This window comes from Polyodon spathula, chromosome 11 (assembly GCF_017654505.1).
Source record: "Polyodon spathula isolate WHYD16114869_AA chromosome 11, ASM1765450v1, whole genome shotgun sequence".
Lineage (NCBI taxonomy): Eukaryota > Metazoa > Chordata > Actinopteri > Acipenseriformes > Polyodontidae > Polyodon > Polyodon spathula.
This window is the reverse complement of record NC_054544.1, coordinates 2877368-2901512: the sequence shown is the minus strand read 5'-3', so window position 1 is coordinate 2901512 and position 24145 is coordinate 2877368. Positions and strand designations below refer to the sequence as shown.

Below are 24145 nucleotides of genomic sequence, written 5' to 3'. Positions count from 1 at the left end.
AAGTGTTGAATTTAAATTAAGGGAAGTAATGTTAAAACTGTACAATGCACTAGTAAGACCTCATCTTGAATATTGTGTGCAGTTCTGGTCACCTCGCTATAAAAGAGATATTGCTGCTCTAGAAAGAATGCAAAGAAGAGTGACTAGAATTATTCCGGGCTTAAAAGCCATGTCATATGCAGACAGGCTAAAAGAATTGAATCTGTTCAGTCTTGAACAAAGAAGACTACGTGGCGACCTGATTCAAGCATTCAAAATTCTAAAAGGTATTGACAGTGTCGACCCAAGGGACTTTTTCAGCCTGAAAAAAGAAACAAGGACCAGGGGTCACAAATGGAGATTAGACAAAGGGGCATTCAGAACAGAAAATAGGAGGCAGAGAATTGTGAGGGTCTGGAATCAACTCCCCAGTAATGTAGTTGAAGCTGACGCCCTGGGATCCTTCAAGAAGCTGCTTGATGTGATTCTGGGATCAATAAGCTACTAACAACCAAACGAGCAAGATGGGCCGAATTGCTTCCTCTCGTTTGTAAACTTTCTTATGTTCTTATGTTCTTGCAGATTTTGTTTCGATTTATATTTCGGGAGCACTGATTGCAAATTTCTGTAGCCTGTTTTTTCATATCTTCATCTGATTTCTCGGTGTCAAATTCATTCTTCATTTGTATCTTTCCGCGTCATTAAATTTCCGTTCAAGTTAATATGTGTTCTCCTCTTTCTTGCCTTTTAACTCCTTTAACATCAGTTTTCACGTCCTGCACCTCTTTGAAAACAAAGTCTGTTTATTTTTAAGTGCCTCGATACTGTGTTGCTCCTGATCGTTCCCTTGTCTGCAAGAATCCCGATAATATTATCCTGCATTTCTGATAATGCTGGTTCGATTTTCCCTCTTTTGGGATATTTGCTCTTAGCTGTTGTGTTATGGATTTTCTTGTTGTTACTGCACATTGTAAAGTGCTTTGTGATGGTGCTCCACTATGAAAGGTGCTATATGAAATAGATTAATGCGTGCATATGCATGCATATCAGCAAAATCGTTTGTGCATGTCAAAATCTCTTATTCTCCTTTTATATTCATCTGTGGGCAGGCCGGTGCTAAGAGCGTGAAGAAGTAGCCCCCCACCCACCCAAAATCAAAAGCAAAACAAAACAAAAAAAAACAACAAAAAACAAAACCTCAACCTTAAATAAATACACAGAGAATAGTGAGGATCTGGAATCAACTCCCCAGTAATGTTGTTGAAGCTGACACCCTGGGATCCTTCAAGAAGCTGCTTGATGAGATTCTGGGATCAATAAGCTACTAACAACCAAACGAACAAGATGGGCCGAATGGACTCCTCTCGTTTGTAAACGTTTTTATGTTCTAAAATCTAATTGAAGTTTTGTTTAAAAAATGAGTACCAATCATGTGTGATTTGGGGGGAATTCAACGTCAGTTTATTTGGCTGCAGATGTTTATGTTTCGTGATTTCAATTCTTAGCTCTTTGTTACAAAAAAGTCAGGCCAAGTAGCTGGTAAAGGTGACTGACTGTGTACCGGGTTTACAATACATTGTTCAGTACCTTGTATTTGCTGTTGTTGTATATTTCCAATCCTATGTCTCCTATTCACATCTTTCTTCTGGCTCAACGGTTGTTTGTTTTTCGTGCGAGGAAGTTGGCGGTTCCGCTGCCGCGCTGTACTTCCATCTTCTGTTGTCTATCCACTTGTAAGCCATTTACTGTACTTTTTTTAGTATGTTCTGCATCTTTTTGGGTAACTTGTAGCTGTCTTTTCTGCTCTTTTCGGTTTGAACTACCCGACTTGTGTTTTGATGGCATATTCAATATACCATACGTCATGTACTTTATTACTACAACTGTAGAAAGTTTTTTTTTTTTTTTTGTAAACCAGGCAAGTCTATTATGGATGAGGTGTAATGTAGGAGTTCGCACAGAGAATTAAAGTTGGCTGATAGGTCTATGTGTTAATTTTTTTTCAGAAGTATTTGTTATTATATACCTTGTTAGTAAACTGTTATAATCTTTATAAACAGCAGCCTTGAAAGAAATGCAACCCCCCAGTAAATGGAACAGTGTGTTGTATTTTAATCGACACTAACCTATTATAAAGTTTCATGCTGAGTCCCGCCTACGTAGCTCTGATTTGTTTGACTGACAGTACAACTTTACCTACCAGTACTACTAGTCTGTCATTGACACTCTGCTATAGTGTCTATAGATGTTGTGTAATGCACACGTTTACTAGTCTGTCGTTCATGGGGTTTCCATGCAAGTTTTTTTTTTTTTTTAATTTGAGACATTTACTTGAGAGAAATGTATCATGTAAAATGCTTTTTGGAGTTTCCATTCGCTCAATTATTTTACTCAAGTAAACCAGGCTTTTCACCTAACGTCATGCAGATGAATGGGAAAGGGGGTTGATATGTAAATGAGCTGTGCTTAAAGTACTCGTGCTGCTTTTGAAGATTACCAGTGAAATTGTGTGAAAATGTGGTTTCCATGTGCAGGGAACTGGTACACGAGTAAATCTAGCTGCTGTAATAAAGCAAAATACCTTGTGCCTGGTTGGTTAATAATGTGTTTTACTGCTCTTGCCAGATTGTTTTTCATATGTCATTAGTTGGGTGTCATGTTGTTAGTAGTGAATACTGTTTCAACTAATTTATCTCATTAATTAAAAATAAACTTGCAGGTATGAAATGAAACTGACCAACAGATCAGACCACCATAGATGAAAACCGGTGCATATATATATATATATATACACACACACACCTTTCATTCAGGCAGTACAGCAGGGGATCAGGTGATGCTGCGTACACTATCCTGGCTTTGATTAAGACACCCTACCCGTCCGGACAGCTGACCGCTGCTGAGGAAGCATTCAACACCACGCTTGGCCAAATCTGGCTAGTGGGCACTTGAAAGGGAGGTGGCGGACACTGATGAAACGGACTGAAGTGCAGCATTAGTTCATTCCCAAAATTGTCACTGCCTGCTGTTAGCCAGACTGGGAAGGTTACCATTGTGGCCAAGTCTCATGAGAAAAAAAAAAAGCAGCACTGCCTTTCAAAACAAGCCCAGAACAAGCGAACCCATGTTAGAGTATGGGTGTTTATGCAAGTTCCAGCCAGCGACTCTCAAAAACAATCCCAATTCTGCATATTATAAGTGGACTTGGCAACTATGAAGGTTATCTCAGCCGCCAGTTTCAATTGGACAGGAGCGATCTGAGGAGGCTCGTGCCGTCAGAGATACTCTCCTTTCTTTTAAGTTGTGTTGGATTTACTGTTGTGTCAAATATTACGTTAATACGTTAATTTGCAATTTTATTCAGTCAGTTCTGAGAGAGCATCAACAACTTGTTGGATGTTATTGTGCTGTTTTGGATGATCGAGCTGGCTCATGCCATCAGTTAGACATTTAAGCAGCAAGGGTATTCGCAAACAGCTGCATTAATACTATAACACGGGCATAATGCAGTTCATGGTAAGTGGTTTGTGTAATCCCACAAGAGGTATACAACAGACCAGGCACAACAAAAAACAAAAAACAAAACAAAACAAAAAAAGCCACCCGCATTATCATTAAGGTGAACTACACCACTGCTAACCATAAAATCTCCCACCAGCCACTTATTTTCTGCCGCTTGGAATACACAGTAACAACTGACCTGCTCCCATGTAATATTTATAGTTAAGAATAAACATGCTCATTAACATTTACACGTGAAATGCGGGTTTCCATGCGAAACTGGACGTGTTTTTCAAGTGTCTTTCGTCATTTACACGAGTAAATGAGATTTACCCTATCCCTCTCTATGGCCGTTTTTTTTCGGCCACAAACCTGATTTACCCGAGTAATTCTCCCAAATGTGAATGCCATCGCTGTTTCACGTGTAAATTGACCCGCATGGAAACCCCGTGATTGACACTCTGCTAGTGTGTATAGGGATGTTATGTTTTTACTATGGAGTAAGTTTTTACAAAGGGGTCTCACTTTTTTACCAGCATTATGGATAACCATATACAATCCTAATGATACACTAATTGTTTTGTATTGCAGTGCATATTGAATTAATAGCTTGTATTCCATGTATGTCATTTTCCCATTCTGATAAATAATAAATAAATAAATAACAACAACAACAACAAAAAAAACTGAACACAATGCATTTTGCACACTGGTAGGGTACTATACTGGAATGATATAATGGCACAGCGCCAATGAACTACCTCACAGTGTGCTTTTGGATCACAATATTGATGTCAAAATATTATACTGCTGGTACACTAGCATTGGCTATTACCGCTGTAGTAAAAGCATTGCTGTCTCTCCCATTTCAAATGCACTATTGCAGTGTCTAGGAATGCCATACATCTGGTGTTGAGGACCTACTGATCTACGTCATACAATTTCTTAGTGAATATAAGCAGCTCAAATAAATATTCACTAGCTGCTGATGAGAGGTTTTATCAGTTAAACACTTGTTTGTTTCCAGATTCATACTGTACTTATTATTCTATACTTTCAATCCAACCTTGAAATCTGCTTCGCTTAGTGTATTTGTAAAATATATAGTTTAAACGAGAATGATTAAACAGTCGAACTTACTGTGAACCCATTTACAGCTCATACAAACTATAGTGATACAAAGAAAACTGGATCACTTCTAGCAGGTTTTCTAACTTCCCAAGAAATCATTCAAATAAAACTAATTGAAAAAGAAACTACAATCAACCAAAGTAAATCCTTTTTTTTTCAAAGTTTATTTTGTGAAATTACATTACAGAGAAAATAAATTAAGAATCAGAGGACAGTGGAAGCAGTGCATTCACAGGCTGACCTCAATGCCAGAGCATTGCTTGCAGGCAAAGAGCATGGGAATGAAAATCCCCCGTGACTTTTTTGCCTCAGTGAATGTGGCACTGTTTGGAAAGGAGAAGGCCTTTGTTGGGTAAGGGGTACAAAACAAAAAAATGAAATAAAATAAAACAACAAATTAGAAGCATGTCGCACAGTCCTTTCTGTTTTTTTGTTGGTCGAAAAAGGAACAGGTGTGGTGAAGCGGATGTCCTGCCACCAGCGGGTCTTCAGCATTCGCACCAAATCTGAAAAACACAACAACAAACCAGCAATCACTTCCAAAATACTTTTTTTCTTGATATTTGTTTGTCTCCTCTTCTGAGAACCTGCAGTACTTTCATGAATTCAAAGCATTGAGAACGGAAGTCAGGAAGAACCACATTCACTAATACCGGACGGTAAAACAGTGAAGTCTGCACCAGGACAGGTGAAATAATGTAGAATATGAAATAGATAATAATGGAGTTAGCATCACGTGGTGGTTAGCTCTCAGCACTGGGAGGTGGGGGTCCAGTTATTTAATATGAGTGACCTACACTATTGGAGCTAGCAATACCTGTTCCAATCAGACACTCCCTCAAGCCACCAAGGAGAGTATTGTTCTAACCCATATAGGAATCACTTTGAACAAGGGAAGTAAGAATTAAGATTAAGAGTAAATTAAAGCTTCTGGAGAAGAAGAAAGAAAGACCTACCACTTCATATCCTTCTTACACAGACATGATGTGCTTGACGAAAGCTGTGAAGGAGATAGAGAAAGAAGGGAAGGGGATATATTAGCAAAAGAAAGGGTGAAGTGCAGAGTCTAAAAGCACAGCATAACAAAAAAAGGGTGAAGTGTCAGGAACATTCATCTTTATAGCATCGCTTCTGAGACAGACACGAAATGGAACTCTTCAAACAGGTTCACAATTAGCAGGTGGATTGCAGCTGTGAAGCTGAGAGGCATTATGACAGCTGTCAGTTTCAGAGGCTGCGTGGGCTGCTTACCCTCGTAGTTGATGCAGCCGTTCTCATCTTCCTGTCCCTGCATAAGAGTGTCAACTTCACTCTCTGTCATCTTCTCACCTGGTGGGATTGAAGAGAGCCCCGTGTTACACAGTGCTGCATGGTGCACCTTTATATTAATACAAATCAGCCACTCTGCTGTTAGCATTCTCCTTTATTCTTTTAGACAAAAACCCATTTAGTGATCCTAATGAAGAAATTGCCATTGTCTAAAACCAACATTATTACAATGAACAATTAACTTAATTTGTTATTACAGTTGTTGTTATGTCCACTTTTAACTGATTTGCCCAAAATCATAATGAACTGTATGAGTCCAGCTATGAGAAACACAAATCATAATGAACTGCAAGAGTCCAGCTATGAGAAACGCAAATCATAATGAACTGCACAAGTCCAGCTATGAGAAACACAAATCATAATGAACTGAGTCCAGCTATGAGAAACACAAATCATAATGAACTGCACGAGTCCAGCTATGAGAAACACAAATCATAATGAACTGCACGAGTCCAGCTATGAGAAACACAAATCATAATGAACTGCAAGAGTCCAGCTATGAGAAACACAAATAATAATGAACTGCACAAGTCCAGCTATGAGAAACACAAATCATAATGAACTGCACGAGTCCAGCTATGAGAAACACAAATCATAATGAACTGCACGAGTCCAGCTATGAGCAACACAAATAATAATGAACTGCACGAGTCCAGCTATGAGAAACACAAATCATAATGAACTGCATGAGTCCAGCCATGAGAAACACAAATCATAATGAACTGCAAGAGTCCAGCTATGAGAAACACAAATCATAATGAACTGCATGAGTCCAGCTATCAGAAACACAAATCATAATAAACTGCACGAGTCCAGCTATGAGAAACACAAATCTACACGTGTGTATGTTTCAAATGTGGATTAGTTTGAAAATGGTGTGCTCATAGCTGACCCAAGTCACTTCCATGTTTGAGATTTCCTGCTCTAAGTGTCTGTCTTGCCCCTTTAGCCCCAAGCCGCTCCCTCTTACCCAGTGTGCAGAGGACAATGCGCAGCTCAGCGCCCATCACAGTGCCGTTGCCCTCCTTGTCAAAGACACGCAGTCCCTCAACGAAGTCCTCATAGCCACCCTTGTCAGTGCTGTTGGCCACAGTCTGCAGCATGGGCAGGAACTGGTCAAACTCAATTTTCTTGTTGCTCATGTCTACAGAGAAGGAGAGAAAGTAGATGAGTATAACACAGCAATAGACATGGCCAAGTAACCAGTCAGATACTCAGTACTCACTTTTTCATTATCATTATTTTCAAAGCTCAGTTGAAACTTTAAATGTATGTTATGCTTTACACAGTTAAATACAAAGGTTTAAGTACAAATTCTACAACACATTATACAGTCGATGGCTTATTGTGTATTTGACTTGTGTCCTTAGGTAGAACTATTTTGTTACCAAGCTTGTTAAGTCAGTCCCACTGCTAATGCTATGGTAACAGTGAACAGGAGTCACGTGCATACCGTCCGCGCTGGGGTTCCCCAGGATCTTATTCACTTCCTTGTTGGTGGGGTTCTGCCCTAGAGCACGCATCACATCCGCCACCTGCCCGTAAGTGATTTTGCTTTCACCGGTCCTGTCGAACAGGAGGAAAGCCTCCTTGAAGTCTGGATGGTGGAAAAAGGAAGGGTTACACAACTGAAACACGTGGGAGGTGGCTTGAGTCCTCAGGAGCCTTTGTAAGACATTGTAAACCGCTTAACTTTCCTGTACGTTGTATGGGCATAATAAATCACTGCTGCTGATACTTTGTATAGTCTCCAGTATTAAAAACTCACACACATTATATATGTGTCCGAAACTCGCTGTCTCCGTCTTTTCTAACCCAACTCTTATTCCGAACGTTGTTTCCACAACAAACTGAACACCTTTCTGCTGTTTTCTGACAGGTGGAATGGGTGCAGAGGTGGCAGAATAATCATTCAGTATTTAAACGAGAAACCTATCTATTAATGTTATTTCAGGATTTGATCAGTGGATAGTTGGGATTGAAAGGTAGTAAAGGTGGAGAAAAACAAAGCAGGCGAGTGTTTCAGGTGATAGTACGGAGAAAGAAGTAGCCGACACCAGGACAAAGAGAAAAAATAATAAAGTTAGAGAGCTCCTATTTTAATGTAGCTTAATTTATTAAACATATACTGTATTAAATTATAGTTTAAACAGGATATTTTATGCCAAAATAAATAAATAAATAAATAATGCATAAATACATATATAAATAAATAAATGTAGAAATAAATAAATCTAGACAATTCTTTCTTTCTTTCTATATTTATTTATTTACGTGTTCGTTTATCCCCTTCTCTAAAGTCGCAGCAATCTCTAGCAGCAGGCTGGTCTCCATCGCCTAGCAGTCAGTCACTGCAGCCACATCAGAGCCTGTGTCACTGCAGCCACATCAGAGCCTGTGTCACTGCAGCCACATCAGAGCCTGTGTCACTGCAGCCACATCACAGCCTGTGTCACTGCAGCCACATCAGAGCCTGTGTCACTGCAGCCACATCACAGCCTGTGTCACTGCAGCCACATCACAGCCTGTGTCACTGCAGCCACATCACAGCCTGTGTCACTGCAGCCACATCACAGCCTGTGTCACTGCAGCCACATCAGAGCCTGTGTCACTGCAGCCACATCAGAGCCTGTGTCACTGCAGCCACATCAGAGCCTGTGTCACTGCAGCCACATCAGAGCCTGTTTTAGACAAGCAGAACCTCTTTATAACGGTTATGTTAAGTAGGTACCCACTTCATTTGCATAACATTCCTCATGCTGTCGGAATTGAGGTTTTGCGACTGTTCCCATCGTTTCTGGCCATTTTAGATTTTTGTTCGGAACACACAGTAACAGGAACAAAAACAGTCGGAAAGTTAAAATCCCGCCACAAAAGAGCTCCCCGACGGTCGGAAAAGCGTTGATGTTCAGGGCCACTCAGCTACTCAATACTTTATGGATACCCGTTTGGACTTGTCCTTGAGCTCTACCTGGTGGTCATTTCAAGAAGGCTCTGGAGATTGCCCTCTTGATATAGGGAGCTATAGGATCTGAAACAGTGGGTGGCTGGGTGCAGAACCAGGGTGGTCCAATGCAAGTAAACTGTCACCCAACTAATTCCATTGCACAGGGCAACTGTGCACACTTTCCATTTCCTGCAGTGCCTACTTATTTAGTGCAGCTGTCACTTTAAAACAAATTGGGCAGGAGACACTTATCTCTTTGTTGGAAATTGAAAGTGAGCTGCTGAAAGATTAATGGGCCTAATTCGTAGACATGTCACCTGTTTCTAAATATTCTCTTCCAAGGGCCATACAAAGCAGTGACTACAAGCTGTCAACAGGCTCCCTTTAGCCCAGCCCATTCCATATAAAGCTACAGACATGTTCCACCTGACTCCCTGCAAGAGGAATGCTGACTTTATGGTAACTGAAACCCTTGCACCTAAACTGGCTGTCATCCTATATTGAGCTGCCTCTGTGCAACATGCATGCACAAGTGACCCAATGCATGCAACAGACTTGGTAATGCAACCTTTAAACTTGTATACCTGCATGAATATAGCCCAACTCCAACAGTCAGGGTACAGTAGACATTATAAACTTTAATAATAATAATAATAATAATAATAATAATAATAATAATAATAATAATAATAATAATAAATGAACAATATAATTCTATACAATGTGCTGTGACATAATAATACCGTCAGCACACTGCTGAATAATCGAAATGTAAAATATAACAGAATTACTGCAAACTTTTAGAAACAGATGCCTTAAGGAAAACTGGAAAGAAAAAGCTCCCGATGCGTGCAGATGAAATACATTCCTGAAGTTTTTTTTGTATCCTGTTAAGTTTGAGTTAGAAACACCTTGCTTCACTGCACCACACTATCCCTAGGCTCACTTGTGAGATAGCCTGTCCAGAGATGAAAGTTTGTGATTGTGTCTGATAGCTGGGGGCAGGCAGGTCTAGCTGTTTGCCCATACAAGGCCATTTTTACTACAAACAAGATTCTAGCCAATGCTTTAAATTGCTTATGCAAACCAGCTGTGGCATTCAAGTGCCTGTCAAATCCCACTGATCCCCATTGCCCTAATGGACTGAACTTTCTCCAATCACGGTATTCTAAATAAAAAAGATAGAAGCAGTCTCTTCATAAAAAATGAGCATGTTGCACGAATACTCTGCAGAATATCACAGCAGATAGCTCCAGAGTTTACTTAATCCCCACTGATACAAACAATGAGCATGTTGCTCAAATACTCTGCAGAATATCACAGCAGATAGCTCCTGAGTTTACTTAATCCCCACTGATACAAACAATGAGCATGTTGCTCAAATACTCTGCAGAATATCACAGCAGATAGCTCCTGAGTTTACTTAATCCCCACTGATACAAACAATGAGCATGTTGCACAAATACTCTGCAGAATATCACAGCAGATAGCTCCTGAGTTTACTTAATCCCCACTGATACAAACAATGAGCATGTTGCTCAAATACTCTGCAGAATATCACAGCAGATAGCTCCTGAGTTTACTTAATCCCCACTGATACAAACAATGAGCATGTTGCTCAAATACTCTGCAGAATATCACAGCAGATAGCTCCTGCTTTTATTTAATCTCCACTGATTAAAAACAATGAGCACGTTGCATGAATACTCCAAGTATTACTAGCAAGTTTCCTTAATCACCAGCATTTAAACTGCTTACAGTCATTTAACGTTTGGTAGTAATTAGCATTCACGTACATTTCCTGTGTAAATGACTTTGTTTCCTTAAACACACATTTAGCTTACAGGAGTGCTGTTTTGTTTGCTCGAGTCTGTAGTTTTCATGCACTGTATATATTGCATTTTAATCCGTGCAAATACAGCAAAACATGGAGATTTTATTGTTGCATCCCTGCCATACATTTCATGTTTTTCTTGTACATCGTTCTACATTACGTTTTGTAACATGGATGAATATGGGTTTGGAGCAGCTACAGCTTGCTACATTGGTAAAGATTAAGATAAACTCACCTTCCTGCTGATCTGCTGAGAAGTCGATCTGTAAAGGGTAAAATCAACCAAACAGAGAACTTAAATGTCTATGTCACAATCAAAGACACCTGGCAACCCTGAACCAGATCCTGGCAAGTAAGACTGGTTTTGTGTGAAACTTGCCAGGCTCCACAGAAAGAAGCAGCCAGGTGAAAGGGCAGAGTGAAGTGATGTCTCAGTTTCTCTTGCATCGATTCAGTATCAATCCTGAGGAGCATGCAAAGCTGAGACATGCCTTCACTCTGAACCCTGTGGAAGCCCTGGTTCACTTACCAGTGATTTCATCAGCAGAGAAGGACTGCAACGGAAAAGAGAAAACAAGAACAATGATAGGATTGCACCAACAGGGTCTTCAGATAGTTAGCATTGCTTTCAATATTTGTTTAGTCCTACAATCGTTATTTTAAAAATAGTTGCTTTCTTTGTATTTATTTTTTAAAGTGAATTAAAGCTATTCAAGAGCACGTATTTACTTTCAACACAGTTTATAATTTGCAATTCTTAGTGTAAAAAAAAAACCTACCAAAGCTATTTAGAAAAGTGTAGGATATAGAAGTTGAAGGTTTTCAGCATGAAGCTGCAGTTGTAATACTCATTCATAGATACCCATTCACAGATATCCATTCATAGATACCTATTCATAGATACAATATTTTAGCCAGAATAGGCCAGAGTATGGAAAAGTGCAAGAAAGTCCAAGACAGACTTAAAAGACTTCAGAGGCAGGATTACATCTCCTGAAGAATGAATTCCCTTTCTAGCATGATGTTTAGAAATAAGAAGACAGCAATAGAAAGATAGATAGAGAGATTGAGAGAGGTAAAGATATAATAGATAGATAGATAGATAGATAGATAGATAGATAGATAGATAGATAGATAGATAGATAGATAGATAGATAGGTATTATCTAGCAGTTAGTAAGTAGCTTGAAGTCCCCACACACCATGGCTGTAAAGTCTGGCGAGCTTGTGGCTGCAGAAGAGGCCTGTGAAGTGAATTCAGGAGTGGAGTGGTCCTTCTCCAGGAAAGCTCTCCTTCTTATTTATCCATGCCGTGGTGTCACAGGGGGGCTCAGGTGTCACAGGGGGCTGGGTTAGCTTTCTTAGGGCACAGAGAAAGGGAGCTGCCATTCCTAGCCAGGCCCTTTAAGACCAGGCGAGGAGGGGGCTATTTTGGGAAAGGCAGAAAGGCCACAAGGAGAGGCCTAAAGGACTTGGTCAGCAGATTTTCTGAGAACTTTATTTCTTAGCAGCTTATGGTTGCGGTTTTACTTTGGGATGGGTGGTTTGGGTGGCGGGGGCTGTGAGTGACGGGATTCTCTTGGTATTTTTTAATTTTGCGTTTTTTATTTTGTATTTATTTATTAATTCCAAATTCACAACAAATGCGCAAAGGCGGTTATGGGATATAGGCTCTGTGAATGCTGTTTTAGTTGACTGTATTTATTATTTGAAGGAACCAAATCATATGTATGGATATAGTGGAGTTTAACCTAAAACCTGAAACACGTTCTTTCTCATTTTAAAAACTTTTTATTCTGGGATCAAAACGTTAAACACGATGCTTCGGAGCTCATATTATGATTGTCCTTTTAAGGTAAATGAACGTCTAGAGCACAGCGACCCCTACTGGAATGTCCACTATAGAACAGTCTCTCGCTGTCGGTATCAAAAGAAAGACCGACAGTTCTGATACTTTCACTCGTACTCTGCGGCACCATCGATCAACCACTGACTGCGCAGTCTCGAAATCTCTGTGTTAAAATATGCTGTGTTTAAAAATTATAAACTACTGTACTCACAAATTAAACTAGCAAGGCGATTTCAATCCTACTGAACGTCCATTAGTCCAGCTGCTCCCTTTGCAGAGTGTCTGCAGGAACCTGCACTAAACTGAAGCGCTTTTCCTATTAGGAGACATTCCTGTTTCCCCCCGCAGAGGTCGCAGTGTAGAAATACTTTTTTAGAACCTCACTGTAACCATGTCAGTAAACCCTTTTCTAATCGTGATTTCTTTGATTTAAAATCTGTTGGTGCATTCCTATCAATTTACAATCCACAGGAAACAACGCGTGCAGTCCCGAGTCTCTGGTGGTAAACTGGAAAAGGTGAATGAAACAGGGCATCGTAAACAGTCCACACAGAACAGGACACCACTGCAACACAAGCATCGTAGAAGCATTGTAAAACTGCAATGCAAATGTTTCACTAATATCACAAACAAATCGAATAGAAAGCTGAAAAACACTTATTATTATTATTATTATTATTATTATTATTATTATTATTATTATTATTATTATTATTACAACAACAACAACAACAACAACAACAACAACAACAACAACAACAATAATAATAATAATAATTATTATGTAGCACATCGTGTGTACATCTACATATATACATACAGTCTCTCGTTTACAAAAACTAGACACGGACTGTGCCTACTGACAATGTTAGACCGGCTAATCTAAACAAAGATTAGACTTTCTTTAAACCGTCTCATATTTTTGCACGGTATCAATGAAACAAACTGATTTCTAAAGACTGACTCTTTTTTCGGGGGGGGGGGGGGGGGGGGGGGGGGGGGGGTCAGTACAGTGTCCGTCCATGTCAGTCACCCTTCAGTCAGTGGGCGGTCATTAATATATTGTGTATATTTGTAGAGACACAAAGTAAAGATATCGCTTTCGTCGAAGCGGAGCCGAATCATATGAAGTCGTTCATGCGTGTGGGTCAACCCCACCCAGTTGTTACGGCTCAAAGAAGACCTCTTAAATTAGGGCTTAATACGTGGTCACCAGCAGATTTTTTAATTTGGCTGTAATTTTCTTTCGACCCTTACATAGTGTGTATATATATATATATATATATATATATATATATATATATATATATATATATATATATATATATATATATATATATATATATATATATATTCTTAAAAGTAATAAACAACAGCAAGAAAAAGCCATCGAATTGCAGGGTTGTCAGATGGCTCCAGAGTTTACCGACTCTTTAAACCAGGTCAGGTTTTTTAACTCGCCTCTCTAACCGCGTCGAATAGTCCTGCATTGTAATATTCAGCCTCCATAAGCAGCTGACTACATCTCGCCTTACCCATATTCGGTGCTCTTCACTACCCAGGTCCTCTCCAGAAATCACCCTCCGTCCAATCACGGAGTGCGGTGGGCGGAGCGAGACCCACCGCTTCATTCAATTTGAGGGTTAACTCTTGAAGCAGCCTTCCTTCAGAACTGACCTTGGTACTGAACTGACAACAAGCGCCGTTTACTGCAGGTTCAAACACGCTGCTTACTGTTATTGCATCTCAGTCTACACAAATCGATTTTGCAAACGTCTTTGAGTCGTGTTATTGGTATGTATCCTGTCTGTGTTAAATATCTATAAGTACAGACCGAGATCGATATATAGGGTTTGCACAGTAAGATATAGCCAGTCCTATCCCTTCAAAAACAAATACAGCGGATTTTAAGCACACCCTAATGTTGTGTAGCTTACGCTTAAGATGCATCACCTGTTTATTTTGGTAAAACAAACAAAACAAAAAGTAAGTATATTCCCAAACAAATCAAATAAAAAATGAGCTAAGAATGATTTTGTCTTATGGGCAAAATGCAACAAAGTACATGCATACGTATTTCAAGATTAAAGGAAAAACTTGACCTGCCACAGATAAATAGATGCATAAGAAGCTAATTGACAAACGGCTTTACATACATGATCTGTGGTTTCCTATCTGGCAGTAGAAACTCGTTTGCACGGTTTAAATGTATTTACTTTAAGATCCACTGAAACGTGTTCTTACGAGTTTTACATTAAAACAACTGAGATATACATCGCCAAGAACGCGCCTCAAACAGCAACTTTCAAAAACGATATCCTGTCAGTCAACACGGAAACAGAAGAAAAGAACGGGGTCCAGACCCTCAGGGCTATCGTGACAAATGCAGTACATGCTTCCAAGGTTTTGTAAATCTGAATAAAATGTCCGTTGTTTCAACATTAAAAACAATATTTAATACACTTTTGTTGTGGTAAACATCTGAATGCACGTTTTCTTAATGTAAGTATAACACTCATTATAAACGATATTTCATTCTTTATCCTATTCAACAAAAAAACGGTAGATTAGAGATTAAAAGCAACTAAATGTTTTTTTTTTTTTTTTTTTTTTTTTTTTTTTTTTTTAACAAAAAAAAGTGTATGTGTTTCTAGCTAGATAGATGATTAAGATAGAATTGAAGTGTTGCTCGTCAGTCCATGCAGGCATACAGGTTCATAGGTGCCTCTGTCTGGGGACCACACTGGGTCTCCAGCGGCCGTTACCTTAACGCTGGACAGATCGATAGCCGCGGGCTTTGCGGGTGCCGGGGCCGCTGCCGGGGCCGCTGCCGGTGCCGCTGCCGGTGCCGGTGCTGGCTTGGCGGGCTCGGCCTTCTTGACGTCCTTCTTGGGTGCCATTTTAGATATTAGTTAGGACTGAGAGTACGAAAAGCAAGATTCCTGGTGGTGGAAGTCAAGAAGACCGGAATTCAAGGGTGCTCTACAGCCCAAGTGTCTTAGAGAGAAGTCAATGTGTTACCGGTCATGGGTGTATATATATTTCACTTAGTGCTCGCTGCCAGCCTGCCACGGGCAGTTGGATTGGGTAGTTTACAGAAAAGGGTGGACGTCATTTTTTGCGTTCGGTCTATAAATGGAATATAGGGAAGACAATCTAAGACAGCTGGGGAAATACGGTTTCGGATGTTTAAGTGAAATTCAAAGGGTCATTCTGCGGGTGACTGCTCTTAATGACACAAGGGTTCTGTGTTAAACCTTTCCTAGAAGTTTATTTTTGTTGAAGATGGGAATCTATGTTTTTCCAAAGTCACAGAGAATAAATTTCACTCGGCAGTTTGACACTACCCGTTGACAGGGGGGAGTGGCAAGGTAATAAAAAAGGGGCGTGACCAATGAAAGCCTTTCCACACACGCTTCTTGTCTTGATCACTCGTACACACTAGTTCTTTGTCTCAAGAAAGTGTCGATGAAGCAGGAATGAGTTTAAAAATAAATTCGTCATATAAGGTTAAATGCCCTTGTCATGTAGCCATCCTTCAGAAAGATACGCAACTGCTACAGCCATTCCGGGTTTATAATAGATTAAGATAGCTAGTCTAACAGCTAAACTACTACCCTTCTATACCTAATCAAATACTACTAATATATATATAAAACTTTGTGCCGGTATGATCATAATCAAGCTATTACCCAACTCAGTTATTTAAAGACCCTCACGTCGCCGCTCATATTCATCACTGCTGGCTATATTGCTGTAACAGTCGGAGCAGATGCAAGCTTTGTTTTTCTTGATTTAAATAAATAAAACTTTACATAAAAATTTACATAAAACTTATAAAATCTGCACACAAATAAAAACTAAAAATAAAAACTCTTGAAGAAAAGGCTACGTGATTAGGGAAATATGTTAAGACTCGTTTTTCTTTTTTTCTTCCTTTATCATTTTATTTTTCCCCTCTCCGGAAACAAAACAATGTATATGCCTCTATGTGAAGTTGTTTATAAAGAGTGTTCAGTAGCACCCTGTTCATATAGCCCGCAGAGTCGTGGGTTTTTGTACCTATAAATGCACGATGATTTCGAGAGACTCGTATGCGTTGTGTTCTGTAAAGTCTGATGCGAGGTTTTATAAGACTGCGCAGGGATCACATGCACTCTTCTTTACTTCAGGAAGTAAAACATGGACACGAACCCGAAGGCTGACAATTCAGAATGCAGGAACCGATACGTATTATAGTTTTATCGGTGTATTTTGGTAAAGCATTCGTGGATTGGATAGGGATTCATAACGAACTTTTTTGTTAGTGACATTGGTAAATGACGATCTTAGACGAATCGTAATTAGATAATGATGGAGAACACACATACTCTGATGTGAAACGGGAGAATGGCGATGTTCTGATGCACACCAGCGCCTGCTTTGAGACGCAACATATTTCGATATTACTTCTGGTTCTGATCCCCTGAGAATCTCCTATCCGTCTTTCCAAGCTATATAGTATCCAAGAGGCTCCTAGTTAAATGTTAAACTCTGAAGTCCCTAAAGACCGCGCACAGACAAACTGCATGATATTTGATTCCAGTCCCTTCTGGAGAATCACTTGAAAAGCCTTGCATGTTCACAGCACATTAACAAGCAATTACTGTTAGCAGTGTCTCTCCTGCAGCCTGTAAATTAGACCCTATAGCACCTCAATGACCTGATCATTAGGAAAGCGCACTGTGATCCCTGGGGGTGCTTGGACTTTAATATATTCTAATATAAATAGGGACATTACTGTTCTAATCTACATCATCTACTACAATGCAAAACAAATCTGCCAAAAAAATAAAAAATGAGAAAGATGTATTCTTTTTTTCTTTCTTGCGAAAATGTGGATGTCAAGTTAACAAGTGAACAAAGTGTTTGTAAATATTTTGAAACAAACCCCGCAAACTAAGTAAAAACAGTGCAGAACGACGCAATGAATATTTATTTTTATGACCCACATAAAATATAAACGTGGATTATACTACTATTCCTGTTACACGACACAACACGTTGTTCTTTTATCATCCAAGAACTATTCCTAACCGTGATTTTAGACATTAAAAATAAATCAATTACAGCTTTCCTAACTGGTGTTAAATACAAGATAACAACCATGCGGAAACGGTCATGAGTTTCAAACTTCTAATTCTTCAACAAGCCTTTGACAGAGAACAGGGTACAATGGACGAGGTTTATCTTAATGTGCACTACAGTTTTGTAATGGGAATAATCGCATTGAAAAATAATTAATCACGATCAACTAATATAGGAAATATCTGCGGTAACTTAATTTTGCTCATGTATACATAGTATATACATATATACTGGATAATAAAACTGAATCGAGTAATTATGCTAATTTTGGGGCATGTAGGCTATCTTTTGCGGAATTTTAATCAAAGCAAAATTACCGGTACCGTATTGAATATTTCTTGCCAGCAAGCATTTCATGTTTTACAGCAATAAAACACTCTTGAGACCCTAATTTAAATTTCAGTTGTGTGATGTTGCTAGTTTCTGGCGTACGCATACAAAATAAATCGATATCAATGTATCCTAATGTGTTTTTAAAAGCTAGAGATGGGCACTGTATAGACTGCTTGCTTTGAAGAAGCAGTCGAAGAATTTAACAGCGTCTTCTATTCCCAACGGTAAGAAAGCTTCAAGGAAGAAGTGACAGCTGCCGATGCCACTTACAGCCCTTGGGCTGGCTGACTTTGCATTTTCTGGCTCCCATCCCTCCGTCTTCATTCTTCTAAATCTGTCAGAGCTCCCAGCTAGGGCCAGCGACATGGGACACGGAAGACATTCCTCAGAAAGGCTCCTATAATTAACCTCTTGATGGGGCGCTTGGTTCACTGGGGAAGTCAATGCAAGTGAAAGCCCCCAGCTCTCTTCAGCTGGCGTACAGTATTGCTTTCGCTTCCTTCACCATATTGGTACATAGAGGGTTGGTAAAAAATAAGACATGGAGTTGAGGGTTTTCCCTGCAGAGTGTACAGTATGTTCATGCCCTTTGTTGATGACTGGCGTAAGCAATTAATCAAGTTTTTTTGCACGTAATTATAGTATATATATATATATATATATATATATATATATATATATATATATATATATATATATATATATATATATCTTTACAATGTTTACTTAAGCTTTCAGTATGTTTTATTACAATATGCTATGGTAATGTTTTATACTATAGGATACAACCAAAATGAACAGAGCTAAGGGAATTACATACTGTATAAAAACCAAAAGGACTATAAACTGCTGAGTAAAATTGCATGTTTTTTGTGGAACGGCTTAATTAGGCTGCAGTTTTAACTGGCAGACAAACCATTCTACATTTGTCTGTTTTTGGTAACCCCTTCAAAGTTATGAGCAGGATACAGGGCACTCAATACTGTAAGGGGGAGTCATGAATGGGAATTGCCTGTTATGTGCTGCAGTGTTCATAGAAACACGTGGACAACTTGTAAATTGGTTCAACACTCTTGTATACCAGTGCACATCAAGTCTGGTATGGTAGTGTGACAAACCTGATCATCACTCATCTCGGCCAGGGCTTCTCAAACTGGGGGACGGGACCACTGGGGTTGTGAAAAAACACATCACAAGCAGAGACTTCTTTCTTTCCTTCTTTTACACCGGAAAGTTGTTTATGAAAGTCGGTCAGATTAGTACAAAATTGTTTAATCTTAAAAGTCTCTCTCTCGCGAATTTAATATATATATATATATATATAGATATATATATATATATATATATATATACACATAGCAACGATACCAACCCTCTATGTACCAATATGGCGTAGCAAGAGAAAGCAATACTGTAAGTTTACAAGACCGTTGTCCGCCCTATCGCCCTGTATGGATCGGAATGCTGACCCTCCATGTCATGGAAATGAGGATGATCAGGTGGTGTCTCGGCCTAACAACATTTGACCACGTCCTCAATGACGATGTCCGTCGACGCATGGGAGTGGCACCAATAACGGAGAAGATGCGAGAAGAAAGACTGCGATGGTATGGACATGTGATGAGAAGTAGCGAGCACACTGTGGCATGGACAGCGATGTGACTGAGCCCGCAGGGTCGACGGCCGCGAGGGCGGCCCAAGAAGCGGTAGATGGATCGGATCACTGAAGACATGCGGAAAGTGAACGTCGCCCCGGAAGACACCTATGACCGCGCCAAATGGAGACGGGCGTGCCGATAAGCGGACCCTGCTGATGCGGGACTAACCATAGATGAATATATATATATATATATATATATATATATATATATATATATATATATATGTACACACATACAGTACCAGTCAAAAGTTTGAGTGCACTTGCTGGAAACGAGGTTTTTTTCATAATTGACAATGTTTTACGTCGTATACGTTTCTGTAAATACTTGAAAATGAAAACACACGTTACAATATACAAAACAAAACACAAGGAGTATCAAAGCAATGTTCAAGATTGTCTCTAAATCTTGGATTCCTCAAAATAGCCACCCTTTGCCTTAACAGCCTCACAAACACAAGGCATTCGGTTTCAGCAGTCTCATAATGTTTCAGCAGGAAATCACCCGACATATCTTCCCAGTTCTTCTGCAGCAATTCCCAGAGATGTAGGGCACTTGTGGGTAGCTTTGCTTTGACTCTTCTGTCCAGTTTGTCCCATACACGTTCTATGGGATTGAGGTCTGGAGACTGGGCAGGCCAGGTCATTAGATTGAGTTGTCCTTCACTTTCCTTCTTCTCCAGATAGTTCTTGCACAACTTTGAGGTGTGTTTCGGGTCATTATCTTGCTGAAGAATGAAGGACTGCCCAACTAGCCGTAATCCTGATGGAATGGCATGCCTCTGAAGTATGCTATGATAGCCATGCTGGTTGAGCTTGCCATGGACTTGGTAAAGATCACCAACTCTGTCACCAGCAAAGCAGTCCCAGACCATGACACTGCCTCCTCCATGCTTGACAGTGTGAACCACACGTGCAGAACTCATGCGCTCACCCTCTCTGCGTCTAACAAATACTCGGCGGTTAGACCCAAATATTTCAAACTTTGACTCATCGGTCCCTAAGACCGTCTTCCACTCTTCAAACGTCCAGTTTCTGTGTTTTTTGGCCCCGGCAGGTCGCTTCCTCTTATTCTGCACTTTTAACAATGGTTTCTTTACAGCAATTCTTCCAGTTAGGCCAGCTTCACGCAATCTCCTCTGAACAGTTGATGTTGAAACATCTGTACTTCTAGTAGCATTTAGCTGAGCTTGTATTTCAGGGGCAGTTAAATCGCTGGTTTCACAGACTTGTGACTCGAATGAACTTGTTCTCTGATTCTGAGGTCACCCTTGGCCTGTCTGACCTTGTTCGGTCCTCATGAGTTCCAGTTTCTTCAAATCGTTTGATGGTCTTGGCCACAGCAGTTACAGACACTTGCGATTTGTTTTAAAGATTGACCTTCATTTCTTAAAGTAATTACACTGTCTTTTTTCTTTGCTTAACTGAGCGTATTTTGCCATTTTCTGCTCACTTACATTCAGGAATGACAAACTTGTGCCTATGCTACCTATATTTATAGTAATCATGGACCCTCACCTGTTAACAATAATTGGTGACAAAAGGTTAATTAGGTAACATGCTAGTTAACTCAGAGAACATCTAACAAAGACACTTTTATACTTAGGCCAGTGTTCTAACACCGTGTTATACACATTTCAGACTTTTAACTGACTTGGGCTTCAGACTGAAATCCCCTTGCTTTGGGTGACCATTTCATTGAAATTGACAAGACTATCAGCTTATAGAAGTACACATAGCATATAATGAAATATTAAGTGTTTATAGACAAGTTTATACAGTTAAAAGCATAGATAATCATGAAAAACCTGGTTTCAAGCAGGTGTACTCAAACTTTTGACTGGTACTGTATGTGTGTGTGTGATATATATATATAATTATATATAATATATGTAATAGATAATATATATATATAATAGATATATATATATATATATCATAGAGACGTTATTTCGTTTCTGCAGAGTTAAAAAACAGTTCACATGAATGATATATAAACCATGTATACTTTGCTCCATGATGCTCGTAGAGACCAGGTTGGTTTCACACTTAAACATCTCCTCTTCTTTCAGACTTGACCGCTAATATTATGCATTACATTTTGCTTTAAAAACTTACATTTGCTTTAAAAACGTTTTTCTTTATCAAAAAAAAACAAAAACAAGAAACAAACACAATGCATTTCGACACGTGTGTCCATCTAAATTTTGTTTTAGATGTGGTAGTCGCTTCTATGTGTAAACCAGTACAATCTCAAGACCACTGGCTTACTAAAACAACACAGTAACTTTCTGTATTTAAGCTGTGTTCATTGTTCTAACACACACAATATCAAATATTTTAATCATCCACACTGGTCGTAAATATATGATATAAGGTTTTATTAATTGTAACACAACCCATGTGGCATATATGCTTAAATGTCCCTGTGGCTTAGTTTATGTAGGACAAACAAAAATACATTTAAAGATATGGATAGAACATATGGTTGCAATGCTAAATAACAACATGGACTATGAAACAGAGATGATGTTGTGGCAAGTGAAAAATGTCCACCGAGCAAGGATATGATTGCTAGACAGCCACACAGCATTACTCACATGAGCACTCAATCTCACTTGATCATAGATCAGTCAGCCTCACTAATTGGCTCAAGAAACCCAGAATGGAACCTGCCAAGGAAGTGATGCCCATTCTGCAACAATCTGAACTATATCTTTATTGGGGAGCCCTATCACTATCCGGGGTTTGGGCAAGTAAAGGGTCTTGCGAGGCTAACCATGAGGATAATACAATAGGAATGACAGTGTGCATCGAGACAGTCTCTGTAGGCTGGTAATGCTCTGCTGTAAATCCTCTTAGAGAGTGGCAGATCTTGACTGGTATGACGCAGAGTCAAATGACACCATTAATTCTGGCATGCCAGACTTGCGCTTATGTTACCTATTGGGGTCAAAGGCCACAGGAGAGGACCCCCCCCCCCCCCACCACGTGTGGTGGCTTTAATAGGCCATCCCATTACAATCCAAAGAGACCAGACATCTACACAGAAACAGAAAGTGGCATAAAGCAAGGCCAGTGTTAGAGGTCACAGGGCTTTCCTTACTGATGCATTGGCAGGGGCACTCAGTGCATCAGCTGTGATCGGCAGTGCTAGCGAGAGTGCTCAGTGGAAAGTACTAGAATGTAACTGAGACTGTCTTCAGGAACAGATGCATTCTATATATAAGATCCCTCTGGAGGTGTGAGATTTCTTAGGATTTCTTAAAAAGGGTAGGGCTCCTTTTATTTTAAGGACCTTGGCAGAGAACTACAAGTGTACATCTCAGCTCTCTAAAGAAGAGAAGGTGACTTCTACAAAAGATAAATTAATACATTTAACGTCCTGTGGCAAAGTGCCCGCCCGTGTGTATTTTGTCTTGTATGTTGTGTGTTAATGTTGGTGTATAGTCATTGGTACACAGGATATAAACGGGTCTGTGTAACACAAGTGTTTAAAATGTATATTTGTATTTAGGCACGAGGATTGCACAGCACTTTACGTGCAAGTAAAAAGTAATAATATGTGAGCACGGGGAATTGCACTTTATTAATTCACGTGCAGTTGTACCGCGACTCCAATTGAATGAATGATTAGCAATCGAGTCTCGGTACAGCTGCATAAAAGTTGCATGTTTTCACTCACTCGGGGTTGTGTGTTCGGTGAGTGGAGAACGGGATTGGAGACGGAGGCAATAATAATAATTGTAATAATAATAATAGTAATAGTTAAAATATCTGCTCACCTTTTATTTTCTGTCTGTCTGTGCACTATTAAATGCTGAGCGAGACCATTCGCTCAGCTCCACCAAACTCCACCTATCTGTCATTTATTTCGTGGTTCCTGTTTCTGGTCTGACTTCCCCCACTCTGGCCATCTTTGTGACACGTCCATAAACACAAAACAGAACAAAACAAAAAAACCCAGAACAACTTTCCTTAATAAGCTGCTCAGGCTGCTCTGCTAGGTTCCCCGTGCTGCTGCTGCAGAAGCCAAAGCAAGAGGACGTGACCTGATATGGATTGAGAAGTACAGCAACACAGGGCACTTTCAGAAACATTGTATCTTAAAACTTAAAGAATTATTTTCATATAGCACAAATTAAAATAAATAAAAAAATACATAGGTTAAATAAACGTATTATTTTGAACTACATTTCAACATTATACACTACAATCGCTTTATATATTTAACATACTTTTATGTCACATTTGTGGACCCACAGGAGTTACAGTAAAAGCCAACAGTAGAGAATGATACAGAGCACAGATCAATAGATTTTTAACAGGTAAGAAATGAAATACCACACAGAAGTACAAGACATAACGTGCAACACGTGCTGTTGAGCCGTCTTGATTCGCTGAAACTGTGGTGCAGGTGGGGCCCAGATGTCAATACTCCCTGTGAAATCGATAC

General features: G+C 39.6%; 1 protein-coding gene across 2 annotated transcripts; it reads right to left on the bottom strand.

Annotated features, from left to right (window-relative positions):
* Positions 1 to 4756: 4756 nt before the first annotated feature.
* Positions 4757 to 15599, bottom strand: myl1 (myosin, light chain 1, alkali; skeletal, fast). Of its 2 annotated transcripts, none has more exons than XM_041264469.1 (7): positions 15335 to 15599; positions 10957 to 10984; positions 7394 to 7537; positions 6911 to 7084; positions 5863 to 5940; positions 5568 to 5611; positions 4757 to 5117 (listed from the first exon to the last, which is right to left on the bottom strand). In XM_041264469.1, the coding sequence occupies exons 1-6, from the start codon at positions 15467 to 15469 to the stop codon at positions 5583 to 5585; spliced, it is 588 nt and encodes a 195-aa protein (XP_041120403.1). In that variant the 5' UTR covers positions 15470 to 15599; the 3' UTR covers positions 4757 to 5117; positions 5568 to 5582. The 2 variants fall into 2 exon arrangements, with proteins under 2 accessions (XP_041120403.1, XP_041120404.1); XM_041264470.1 differs by lacking the exons at positions 10957 to 10984; positions 15335 to 15599 and adding exons at positions 11251 to 11275; positions 11923 to 12022.
* Positions 15600 to 24145: the final 8546 nt, after the last annotated feature.

Coding starts and splice junctions, on each gene's coding strand:
- myl1 (XM_041264469.1), bottom strand. CDS start 15,469: ATGGCACCCAAGAAGGACGTCAAGAAGGCCGAGCCCGCCAAGCCAGCA. Junction 7,538..10,956: donor CTCAGCAGATCAGCAGGAAG/GTGAGTTTATCT, acceptor TCCACCATCCAG/ACTTCAAGGAGGCTTTCCTC. Junction 5,941..6,910: donor CATTGTCCTCTGCACACTGG/GTAAGAGGGAGC, acceptor CAATCCCACCAG/GTGAGAAGATGACAGAGAGT.